The following is a 13,070-nucleotide window of genomic DNA, read 5'->3' as shown; positions in this document are numbered from 1 at the left end:
ACAGCTCGCACTCCGTCGTGGGTTACTTGGCTTGGCGCGTCCTCATCGGTGCTCAGTTCAAATTGAATTTTCATTGCGAGCGCTTGCGTTTTGTGTCTCGTCGGCGTGGCGCACGCACACAAAGGCAAATGCCCAAAACAAATAATAAACAAAAAGGCAGCAAAATAAATAAATGAAACATCAATTTAAACAAATTATAAAAACAACAAAATTAGCCAAAACATTTCTTCTGCATTCCCCCAAATTGTTTGCTGTTCATTTAATTGTTGCACGCGACTCTTTTGCAATTGTCGTTAAACCGGCCGACGGCGAAACGCGCAAGTGACTTTTTTTTGAGCACGTACAAGAAGAGAGAGAACGAGAAAGAGAGAAATTATTAAATAAATAATAATTAAAGTGCATTTGTGTGTCGCTGTGTGTGTATGTGTGTGTGTGTGTGTCTTCTGTTGTGGTACGTGTGCGTGTTTACGTTTGTGTGCGTGTCTGTGTGCTCCTTACTTAACTGTCCAGTGATTTTCTATATTTATGGCCACAAACGCCAAGGCAGCAACATTAGAGTGAGGCCATAATGGTACTGGAGCAACGACAAGCAACAGCAACGACAACTACAACCACAGCAACAACAAATACGGCAGCCACAGTTACAACAACAACTGCAAATAGCAACAATTTATTAGCCACTTCGACAACAGCCATAACTGCAACTGCAACAGCAGCGGCTCACAAAAAGCTGCAGAGCCACAACAACAATAACAATATTAACAATAATAACAACAACAATAACAATAACGAGGAGCAGCACGACAACAACGAGTTGCATGCAACGCGACAACGCCAAAGGACAACACTAACAACAACAACAACAACATCAGCGCAGCAACATCCACACTCTCCGCTGCAGCAACAGCAACAACAACAACACCAGCATCCTTATCCCAATCCCAGCAGCCAAAGCCTCAATCAGAGTCTCAGTCTCGGCCACGCAACGCCTCCTCAACTAAGCGCCGGCAACGCCATGCCGTCGGAGGGACTGCATCCGACGGCCGCATTACAATTATATGCTGCCGCCGCTCAATTGGCGCCCGGCGGTGTTCGCGTACCGCCCTGGGGTCCCTTCCTCCAGTTCGGCGTCCCCGGCGTCTTTGGACCGAATGGCCCGTTCCTCGGTCGCCCGCGTTTTGAGGGCGCCGGCGGTTCCCATCCCACCACAGCGGCCGCAGCAGCGGCTGCCACCCAAATGGCGGCCGTCAACGCGAGCAACGCATTCGCGAATCTCACCGGACTGAGCGCTGCCGCATTGCGTAATGTGTCGGCGGTGCAGACAACGGCTGCGGTCGCTGTGGCCAGCACGGTAGCAACCATACAGCATCGTCTGATGATTGGCAATCGGCAGAGTTTGCCACCGGCAGGACCACCAAGCGAGGGATCCAACGAGGATGGTGGTAAGTCTAATATTTAAGCTGTAACCATAACCTATTAATTGAATCGACTTGAATCAGATGAATCATCGCGAAAGTAGTTAAAGTTCCATGTAGAATTAGCATTACATACGATTTATGTGCCTACTCTAAGTATATCTTTGGATAATTAGTTGAAACAAACTGTTGGGCTGGTTGGCAATCAAGTGTGAATCATATGAATCATTGGCCATTGAGTATCCCTGCCCGATAGAATGTCAATATGTTTGCATTCATCTTCTGCGACAACTCAAATACGATATTCGCTAAGAAATGCGAAAGGAGTGCGATTTGAAGGTGCATGAAATCCGTCTTTAGACAACTTATAGATGAGCTTAGAATAATGCATACATGAATTGTTCAGTGTATAGAGACAAATGTATTTATTCCAAAGTGGATTGGTAGTTTCATATAAACAATCACAAACAATTAAAGTTTGGGTACTGAGCGAAGCAAGATGTTCACATACGTGTTTATAAATATGCCCATGAATGATGTTTATAAATATGCCCATGAATAAGAATAATAATAATATTACTAGGACTATCTAAAAATAGCCCTCAACAGAAGCACTTGAGGGTAGCGAATCAGTTACGTTTATTCAACGTATCATGCATAAGAAATCAAATAATAGGTGAGAAACTCCTGTGCGATGAAAGGATGTGATCTTACTTTGAATTCCAAAGTATTCAGCTTGTATGTTTGTTAAGTGAATCATATTCACATATTGGCAGTCGACAGCATGCAAAGGCAACTAAATACAGCTAGCTTGTGTAATTGCTGTTTTTGTTATTATGTAGTATTATTAATGTAATTGTCGCTGATATTCATTTTAATCAGGAACACGTGTGTGACGACCAAAGCAACTAGTACGAGTAATCACAACAAGATTCGAACACATTCCTCCGCACTGCCATACAACGCTTACAATGTTAATTCAATTTGTTATTCATGGAAATGGCATTTGCCTCAACACTAGCTATCACCAACACGGTTTGGCCAATGCTCGATCCGGTTGATCCGATTAAACACGTCTCTATTTACAATCATTTCAATTTGCTTGGCTCAGCCTATTGAGTGGAGTGGAGTCGAGTCGAGTCGAATCGATTGATTCACAAAAACTGATCTGCTAATGAATTACATGACACACGCGCCGATTTGCTTTGACGTCGCAACGCGTCGCCAACAAAATGGAGGTCAGCTATACCCCATTCTTCCCGATCGTGAATATAAATGCTAATTCATTCAATTAGCAGGCGCAAAATGTTTTCGATTGTCAGTTTTGCTGGCGCTGTCGCATTCGCTTGACTTTTGCTACTTGAAAACAATTTTATTGATTTCGCTAATCAGCGATCGTTTAATATGTAAAAGAGGATCGATTGATTTTCGCATACAAAGTAGGTCGTTCAGTTTTTAGACAGACTCGCATATACTTACTGGGCTCACCGAAGACAGAGGCGCTGGACAGCAGGTGGCGACAACCTGCTGTGCCCCATGCCCTTACTTCTAAATGGGTTAAATGGGTAAACAGCTTAGGAAAACATAGCCAGGTAGGATTGCAGCATTGATTTGGAATAATTGAGCGACTAATTACGAAGACGAAATTAAATTGACTTAAAGAATCCAATTAATAATGGCATCATTACTATATTTATGGATTACAGACTTGTATGTTTTACGAAATGAATTCATTATCCAATTTCTTGCTGTTCAGATCTAATTGTGCTGTTCTGCTGTTGGAAAAACAATTATCTGTCAATTAAATACTGTGGGAACTCTAAAATATTGTAATCGTACCGATTCATGTGTGTGTGCGACTTAACGATTCATCATCTTTCAATAGAACTATTATTTGAAAGATCAATCAGAAGATAATGCATTCTATATAACAGATATCTTTGTTACTAGAACTATGCATATGAATCGATTTGGAATCACTTGAATATTTGCAAATACACCTAATTCTATTTTAACACGGTGGATTGGTTCCAGAAAAAGTCGTGTAGAAGAAAAAAAACGTGTAAAAACATTGATCATATGTTATCTTAAATAAATTAAAAAATAGACAATTTTTAATTTTCCAACCGTGTTGAATCAAAACCGTGTAAAAAAGACCAAAGGTATAACAAATCTTCTGGCTATTTGCAAATATATTTTCCAAAATTCTTGACACTGAGTAAGAATTTGAAAGATAGCTTCTTGGGAACAGATGTTTTTATCCAAATCCAAAACAGAGCTGTGCGTTAACAAAATTAGACAAGTCCTTGAATTGTTGAGCTAACGATGATGATGATGTTTTTTGATCTATCGATGTCGATTCGTTCTATCTATATTTCTGAATATTATCGAGAATGCTTTCATGCATCAGTTGTTTCTGGTTTCTATGATACCCATTATTTATTATTAATATGTCCATTTAGTAGAATAAATCCAGATGGTTGCCATCGATTAGAGATGGCGAAAGGGCTCTTGAGTTTTTGACACAACGATGATAGTTTTAGTTTTTCTTTTCAGTCTTAATAGAACTGTCTTGTCCGGATCTTCATCTTGAAATATCTTTCTTAATGAAATAAATGCAGACTGCCGCCAAAGACTTGACATATTGTTGGTGAATCAATCAAAATAATATTAATAGCACAGGATAATCTTCTAAAATGTAATCAGTAACTTTGAATACATATATCTTTAACAGTCTTTATTTAATAAACTCAGACTGTTAGACTGAAAGAGCGGAGTTGGCGAAAAAGTTGTCTCGTAGTGTTGGCTTAAAAAAGAAATGCAAAAGTATGCTGTAGCCTTGCCTCTTCCTTTCAGGCTCTCTGTGATCAACTGTCCAGTCGTTAATCCCGGGCTTATCATTCCCCTAATCCCCGATTTCAAGTTGATGCGTCCGAGCCATGCTCAATTGTAATCATTGGCCATGTTTTTTGTTGTTGATCACGGACTGTTGCTACCTAACGATTACTTGGCCAATAAACATCAGCCGGCCGTAACAGAACAGAGAAAGCAAAATCTTGGCTAGCATCCAAGCTAGCCAACTGGCCAAGTGGCCAACTAGTTGGCTAATCAACTTGGCCAACTTGGCCGACTTGGCCAGTGGCAGCTGCTTGGTTATTGAAGCTCGGAGCTTTAGCGTCGGCCCATTGGCCAATTAGCATTAACAAATGATGGCTAGTTGGTGTAATTATGGCCATAATGGATATATCCTATGCCCGGACTGTGCGCAGTGATATGTCTGGTTCCATATCTGTGCTGGGGCGTATGCAAGGGGCGTGGCCAGGCGGCCCGTTGCTCTTTGCTTGTAATTAACTGCACTTTTGAGTGGAATCGGGATTGGGACTGAGGCCAGGCCCAGGCCCAGGAGCTGGTGTTGGGGGACAGGTCGACATTAGCAGCAGCAGTTTAATTAATTGCAGCCAACACACTCACACATACACACACAGACAAGCACACTCACACATGCGAGAGACAGCGCCCACTTCCGCACACCGCGTCTCCCACATTGCCGTTTTTAAAAAGTAATTATTAATTTGATTTGATTTAATTTGATTAGCCAGACAAAGCGACAAGATACTCGCACATAGGATGACGTGGCGAGGCAGGCAGGCAGGGAGGGAGGCAGGGCTGGCAGATGGGGAGATGGGGAGATGAAGCGCAGATTGCAGATTGCATGCGTCTTGAGTCGGGCGTGGGCGTGGGCGCGGGCGCTGGCGCGGAATTAGGCTCGGCAATGGTTGGTGGGTGAGGGCGACGGCGACGGCAATGACGAGCTCGGGTTCGGGTTCGGGTTCGAGTTGACTCTGCACTTCTCATTAATCATTTTGCGGCCGCTCGTCGCCTCGGTTGACAAGTGACTAACATTTCGACTGGAACTCAACCTCAACTTCAACTTCAACTCCGACTCACTGCCTATACGAGTGTTCGTACATCACCATCACCATCATCATCATCATTCATATGGCCGTGCTCCGTTTTCTTTTCGCCTGCCCGCCTGCCTGCCTGCCTGCCCGCCTGGAAGGTTGGTTGCTGGCTCAGCTCATTTCATGCCGGAAATGAAAAAACTGTCATAAAACGATCGAAATCATTTATCATGCGATTTTTAGTTGCGCGGCAAGCGCCTAGCGCCATTTTGTTTTCGTTTTTGTTTCTTGTTTTTTCATGTCTTATTGTTGTTTTCAGTTTTCAGTTTTGCGACTTTTTGTTTTTCGTAATGAATTTGAGAATGTGAGAGGCACACGAGCGCACGACTTCCGCTTAACAAACGGAAGTGTCCATGCATAGTGAAGGCATTGCTCGACTTTCGCTCTAGAGAGTGTGACTGAGTAGCTGACCGTTCGACCGACCGATGATAAATCATTGTCTGCAAATAGATTTCATTTCATTTTAGTTTGTTTCGCCCAAATCTCTTATCAAATTTTAAATATTTCCGTTTTGTAATGGGATTTGTGTGGCGTTCCGATTGGACATGGATATGGGAGCCAGAGATGATTCAACATCCAATAGTAATTCCACTTTCTTGCCTTTGAATCACTCGACTTTTTTCAGTTCAATAATTTCATCATTTTTATAGAACCCTTCTCTACACTTGGTCTGGAGAATGCGGATTGCATTCAACAGTATCCTCGACTGATTTGGTAACAATGTGTTTTATGAGTATATAGTTGGTTTCAAATTCAGTAATATATGGTTTTTCTGTTTCCAAAAGTTTTTAAAGGCATTCAAGTTTCACGATTGCATCCACAATTAAGAGGAATTAAGTGTATATATTCGATTTAACTGGCAAACAATTGAATGTTAATTAAATATGATAATTATTTAAGGAGATTTTATTGCTTTTTGCAAACTATTATTGAACACTTGAATCGTGGAATTATTTGAAGAAACCCTCCAACACTCTTCCTACCACTTTGACTTGAGCAGCTAATGCTAATCATTGACTGAATCAATGAATCTATAGCTTTAAATACTTTTTACTTTTAAGAGCCAAAAAAAGCCAAAAAAAGCAAATCAATTTGCAGTCAACAAGAAATATTAATATACTTATCATAGAACTGTTGGAAAATACAATCAAATGAATATATTTTCGAGTTAACATTCGGTTCCAAATAGAAACATTGGCTTATGAATCAGTACGGTTAATACTTCAAACATATTTCTATTTAAAAGTGCAATTCAGCAAAAGGCGTACAAAATAAAGAACTATATTTTTTGTTTCTTTAATTTTGAATATTTAAAAATGCTTGAAATTCAGGCTTCTGAGAGAACAGAAATCAGCAGTCAAGCAAGGTTGAACATTAAAAGAACCACAGCACTTCTTAAACTAAAATGTCTCTTGGGATACTAACGGGCTACTGCCTAGGGCTTTTATCTAATGTAAAGGACGAGGATTCTCAGCCACCTTAGCTTACAATCAAATAATTTGAACAGCAATGAATCAATAAATGAATCTTTTCTCTTGACCTTCACTCAAGCTATAGACACTGAATAATTGAATGGGTAACAAGTTATGAATGCATTGCACCTAATAAAGGATTCGATATTTAATAAATATTTAGTGCTGCCTGCTGAATAGTAGTCGAGTTTAGGAATAGTAGCATTGCCATAATCTGACTGGCTTTTGGGGCATGGCAGTCACACTCTCATTTAATCGGCAGGTAAGGGAAATTGAATAGCTAACATTTATGGGGTTAATGGCGTGAAATTTCTCAACAGCATTTGTGTAGAAGGTGTAATTGGTTTTTGGCATGTGCTGCATGCATTCAGTGCATGAATGTGGCAACAATGAATGCATTCATTTTACTGAGGAAACGCTTAAGTATTAGCCTCGTGCACGGCAATTAAGACAGCCCCTGCAAATTATTAGGGCTGTTTGTGGAACTTGAGTGGCTCGCTGGGCTCGTCTTCACGGCTTGGCGCTAAAAGGGTTAGTTCTTGGTGGGGTTCGGGGGTTGGCGGGTTAACTGAGCCCGTTAGATTGCTCGTCTGACGCGCACCGTAAACGAAAATAACATGCCACGGAATGTGATTGTGGCATGCACACAACTCGTTTTGTGATTTAGCGGCCGCTTGGGAGGCTTTATATTTGTTGGGCGATGCTTTTTTCTTTTGTTGTATTTTTTCTTTTTCTTTTTTTTGGGCAGGCAAGAGAGGGTGTTGTGTTGCCAAAATGCAGCGAGCTGCCTCGTTGCACGTTGCAAGTTGCAAGCTGAGAACGGTGGGCGCAATAATCATAATAAATTTCAATTATCGTTTGCATTTGCTGCTCACTCGGTGTGTGAGTATTGTGGTGCATGCGGCACAAATCACAGACCCGCCAGTCAGTCGAAAACATGAATTATGTGGCAAGCAGAAAAGCGCACAAAAGCACACAGATACACACACACACACATACACATATATATATATATATATATGTGTATGCAGTGCACTCTCACTTGAAGCCATAGACGCTGCTGCCTCGGCTCTGTTATTATTAAGTCATTTGAATGCACTTTGTGTGCATGCAAGCGAACGAGCGACCGCCCCTTAAAACGCACTAACAGTCACACACACACACACACGCACACACACACACCATCATCACACATACAGAGTCATGAAATGTGGCAACACAGCCGCCCTTTGGTGGCCTGCATTTTGTCTGGCCGACGCGCTTGTCTCTTTGCATTTAATGTCTCTATTATTGCTGTGTATTTGGCGTTGTTATTGAGTTATTAACGCGCACACACACACTCACACATACACTCACACACACACACACACACACAAAGTCTTACATGGGTGTATGGCTGACCGAGGACTGAAGACCGTCCACCGTCCGCCGTCCGCGGGACTCCGGATCTGTCGTTGAACGTTTAAAACAAACGAGTTTTTTGTCGCTTTACTTGGCACCCAACAGCCACAGCCACAGCTACAGCTACAGCACTGCTCACATAAATAGTTGCACTCACACAAACAATGCACTCATTATGCCATTCAAATGTGCCATCAATGATTACACATTCAATGCATTCGATTCATCACAAATGGCGTTCAATGGCAACACTTAGTGTCAATAAAAAGCACAATCCCAGAGAGTGAATAGCTGCTTCGAGTCCATTGTGAGTGTGGCATGCAAGCACTTGCGAATGAATCGAATGAATATTCGATTTGCAACACCATAGTCAAGTACTAATTTGTAAATGGGCAGCATTTCCTTTGTTCAAACGTTTGAAAAAGCACAGCATTTAGGCCCACTTTAGTGTAAGGTCCCAAGATTTAAAAAGGGCCATTTGCATTATTATGAAAATTGGTTTGGAATTTCTTTCTTGACTCTCTTATAAGCATAACTATAGGCCTAGCTTTGTCTTTCTGCAATTGGAACTCTCAAAAGAAGTGGCTAATAAACCTTCAAGATAGCGCATTTCTTTGATGTTGAGCCGAACAAAGAAACCTAAGCTCGTTTTGTATTAAAATAAATTCACCCAATTGTTAGGAGAATATCATAAATTATCGAGTGACTTTACGAAATATACAAAAGTGGGGCACTTTGTTCGTAATTGTAATTGTATTTGATTTGTAGGTCTTGCCAGTCATGAGTAAGGACTGTTTAAGAATCTGCTTTTTTATTTGAAGAGATACTGAACACAGTTTTATCGCGAACCCCGCTCAATAGAGCAATATTTTCTTAATATATAGTTAGTGTGGTTCCTCAAATTGTGTAGGCAAAGAATAGTTCAGTCATCATAGTTTCATTACAAAACGAATAATTGAGAACTGGTACCTTGTAATTAATTAATACTGCATTAGCTTTATAAATTTCCTGTCTGATTCTTAGTTTTATGAGGAATTCTCTGTTTATTTCTTTGTTATTTTAGAAATATTGCGGACTTAAATGGCGCTCCTTAAACCCAATTAATGTACTGCTCCCATTTAGAGCTTAAACCCAATTAAAGTACTGCTCCCATTTAGAGCTAATTTCGACAAAATTTTTGGTATAATAGACTTACCACAAGACTTCAAAAAATAGCCACCAACTTAGCCTATAAATGCAAGCATAATTATATTTGACATTTAACACAAGCGTCAACATATTACTGCCCCCCACTGTAGGCCTATCTAACACCTTTTGCTTGCTGCTGCTGTGTTTGTTGTTGTTGCTCTCTGTTTTTGTGGACGGACGGGCGGACGGACGGACAGGCAGGCAGGCAGGCAGGCTCGACTTGATCGGAGTTAATTTGATAAATTGCGGGGTTTCGCATGCATTTTGGACGCTCTATTTCAATGTGTACAGATACATACATACATTAATGTGTGTGAGTGTGCGTGTGTGTGTGTGTGTGTGCAGCCACGCCCACCGGCAGCACTGGCTATTTATAGAAAACTATGCGTCCTGGTTGCGGCGTAGCCAAATAGAAACGTAATTAAATTGTTTCGTTTTTATTGTGGCCAGAGAGCCGACGGCGGCAGCAACAACAATATTAATAACAACAACAACAACATAAATATGGGACCGGGTCTGGTTGTTGGTTTAATGTTGTTGGCTTGTTTGCAGACGTGGTTGTTATGGTTGTTGTTGTTCTTGTTGTTGTTGCTATTGCTGGCCTGGCTGTGTAATTGAAATATATGATTATGAATATTTATGCATTTTATTTATGTATTTGCTGGCGTGCTTCCTCTTCCTCTGCCCCTTCTCGTTCTTGTTGTTATTGTGGTTTTAGTTAATTTAAATAATTTTCCAACACTTAATTATGGGGTTTTTAGTGCGAAGAACAAAGCGAAGCGACAGCGACCCATTCCCATTTACGAAAACTAAAGATCTAATGTCTGGTCCCACGTGTGGGGGTTAGTTTCCCCATATTAGAATAATTTGTTTGTATTTTGTGTTCTTTTTTCACTTTTTGGTAAATGTGTGCCTGTAGCAATTAGTTTTAATAAGCCAACACCCTTGGCCGGCATTAATGTCTTGGGTCTTTTGTTTCCCATTTGGGTCGCCCTATTTATGCCTACGTTTTTTACTTTGTGTCTCGATTTTAGGCTTTCCTGGCGATGGCGATGATGACAGCAGCGCCGCCAAGCGGCGACGCTCGCGTACTAATTTCAATTCCTGGCAACTTGAGGAACTGGAACGCGCCTTCTCGGCCAGTCATTATCCCGACATATTTATGCGAGAGGCGCTCGCCATGCGTCTGGACCTCAAGGAGTCGCGTGTTGCGGTAAGTTTAGTTGCAAGTGGAAAGATCTATAGCCATTCCACATACACCATTCCCCAACCCCAACCCCAAGCACTCAATGGCGAGCAATACATGACACATTTGCTGAAATTATACGCTTTGTTCCAGATAGGTATGGTTCCAGAATCGACGTGCCAAGGTGCGGAAGCGCGAGCACACGAAAAAGGGTCCCGGCCGGCCGGCGCATAATGCACAGCCCCAGACATGCAGCGGCGAGCCCATACCGCCCAACGAACTGAAGGCCAAGGAGCGGTAAGTTCCCAAGCCAACCATAGAAAGCTGTCCCAATGGAGTTCTTGCGTAGTTTATCAAATATTGTGCTCAGCCTTAAGTAAGGACCAGGGGATCGTGCAGCTATCAGAGCTAGTTGAACCATCTTAACCGAATATAGACGATGTATCCGCCTCAAGATTTCAAGTTTAAATGTCCAGATAAATTCACAAGCAAGTTGAAATGGTTAGACATCGAAATTTTCCTTGAACTAATACTAGCTTCAGGAATATACTACCAGAAACCTAACTGAAAAAAAAATTTAGTTTTCAAGTTTAAAAATAATCTTAAAACAAAGTTATAGAAATTGTCAGCTAAGCTGAAAGGCTTGTAGTCGTCTGTGAATTATCTAAGATATAACTAAATATTCCCTAGATGTCTCCATATCTTTAGTAGTGTCTGGGCTTTGAGAGTGAAGAAATAAGTGAGCGAATCTGTGAAGCCTACTTAGCAAGACATGCTAGCAGTCAGTCAGAAGTGCTTTATAGATAATCAATAAGGAATCATTAAATTGGGTTGGAAATAAGGCCTTCTGATGGACTGCAGTCAGTCAATTGGGTGGACAACAAAATCAATTCAATTATTGGATAGTGAAGCAACACAATGCTTCTTGACTTTTTGCAGAGCGCGACGACGCAAGAAGCTGGCCAAAGCCATCGATAGGCAGGCACGAAAACTGCAGGCGAAGGGCATTACGGTCGATCTGGAGGCGCTCAAGGCCGAATACATATCACAGCACAAGGCGAATGGCACATTCTCTGACTCCGATCTGGAGGATGATGGCATACAGATTGATGTGGTGGGCGGTACAGATAGCGACGATGAGCTGGACAGCGATGCGGTAAGTCCCGCCCGTATGGGAGCCACACACCACGGCCTGTCGCACGGCCTGGACGGCGACGGCGATAGCTCGCGGGCGGGCAGTTTTATTGGTGGGGGCGGCAGCTTAGGCAGTCCGACGGCAGCGGCACCATCGTCGCTTCACACCAATGGCACTGGTGGCGGCAGTGGCGGCGGTTTTGCTCCCAGCTCCGACCTGGATGCTGGCGAGCTGGAGGAGCGTGACGCGACACAGCCACCATCGCCCTTGCCACCCACACACAAATCGCTGCTCTTTCCCGCCAAAGCTTTTCATCAACTCAACCTGCAGAACACACAGCACAGCACCGCGGCGGCAGCGGTGGCTGCGGCGGCCAATCTGGTGCATCAGACCTCGCCGATCAGCATGCGACGCAGCAATCCCTTCAGCATCGAATCGCTGCTCTTCAACAATACGTGAGGCAGTGCATCGTGTCCGAGCGTTGGCGCCGCGTTCCATATGCTCCATCTCTATGCCATTGGCTATAACATCGCCGATGTGCAGCTTGGAATGGGCATATGTATACCAATTTTTTTTTCCTAGCTTTCTACACATTTGTTACTAGCGCCTAAGATTGTGAGTTCTTGATGCACAATGAAGACACTTTATTCAGGTCTCTTTCCATTTCTGAACGCCTATTATTTCTATTCGTTTCATTTTCATTTGTGACCAGAATGTGTTCCAATTCCAACCTTAAATTGTGAGTTCTTTACACTTGATTCAGGTCTTGTTTCATTTCTGAACGCCTATTGTTTCTATTCTTTTTACTTTAAATTGTAGTTAGAATGCGTTCCAGTTCCAATAGTTTTCGAAAGTTCTACATGAACTTAATCTTCGCTTTCCAGAGTGTTTCCTGCACAGTCCAATCGTTTCAATTTTCGAGTGAAACAAACATCAATGATTCCAGGACTTTTTTTTACCTTGTTCCCGTTTTCGAGTTAGCCTCGTTCCAAACGTTCCCAATTCCAAGCCTCTGCCGAAGCTGAAATGTGAACAATTGCATTTTTTTTTTTTCAGAAAGGATCCTCATAAACTTGTATTTTAAGAAGAAGCTTCAAACTTTCTGATGAAACAGCAAACGATTGAGTTCTCTTTCAATTTTAAACAGAAATCATTTTCGGACCAGTGGTTCTTCTATTCAATATCTTCACACTCACATTGGAACGGAACAAAACGAAGCGCAATATATTTTGATTTTCCAATGGGTTTTATCAACACTTTACTCCTATATTGATTTGGCAATTTGGAGCTCTGCTCAGAGAGCATTTAGTT

General features: G+C 42.0%; 1 protein-coding gene across 1 annotated transcript; it reads left to right on the top strand.

Annotated features, from left to right (window-relative positions):
* Window positions 1-1,015: 1,015 nt before the first annotated feature.
* Window positions 1,016-12,218, top strand: LOC115629909 (homeobox protein unc-4). Its single transcript, XM_030526514.1, has 4 exons — window positions 1,016-1,442; window positions 10,473-10,651; window positions 10,782-10,921; window positions 11,564-12,218. The coding sequence occupies exons 1-4, from the start codon at window positions 1,016-1,018 to the stop codon at window positions 12,216-12,218; spliced, it is 1,401 nt and encodes a 466-aa protein (XP_030382374.1).
* Window positions 12,219-13,070: the final 852 nt, after the last annotated feature.

The sequence above is a fragment of the Scaptodrosophila lebanonensis genome, unplaced genomic scaffold (genome assembly GCF_003285725.1).
Source record: "Scaptodrosophila lebanonensis strain 11010-0011.00,11010-0021.00 unplaced genomic scaffold, SlebRS2 tig00000171-arrow-arrow-pilon, whole genome shotgun sequence".
NCBI lineage: Eukaryota > Metazoa > Arthropoda > Insecta > Diptera > Drosophilidae > Scaptodrosophila > Scaptodrosophila lebanonensis.
Note: the sequence above shows the minus strand (reverse complement) of the source record. Positions and strands in the feature narration are given on the sequence as shown.

What these genes read in the sequence shown, in the direction of transcription:
- LOC115629909 (XM_030526514.1), top strand. Translation starts at nt 1,016, where the DNA reads ATGCCGTCGGAGGGACTGCATCCGACGGCCGCATTACAATTATATGCT. An exon ending in GGGATCCAACGAGGATGGTG is followed by an intron (nt 1,443 to 10,472) that starts GTAAGTCTAATA and finishes TCTCGATTTTAG; the next exon opens with GCTTTCCTGGCGATGGCGAT. An exon ending in TCAAGGAGTCGCGTGTTGCG is followed by an intron (nt 10,652 to 10,781) that starts GTAAGTTTAGTT and finishes TGTTCCAGATAG; the next exon opens with GTATGGTTCCAGAATCGACG.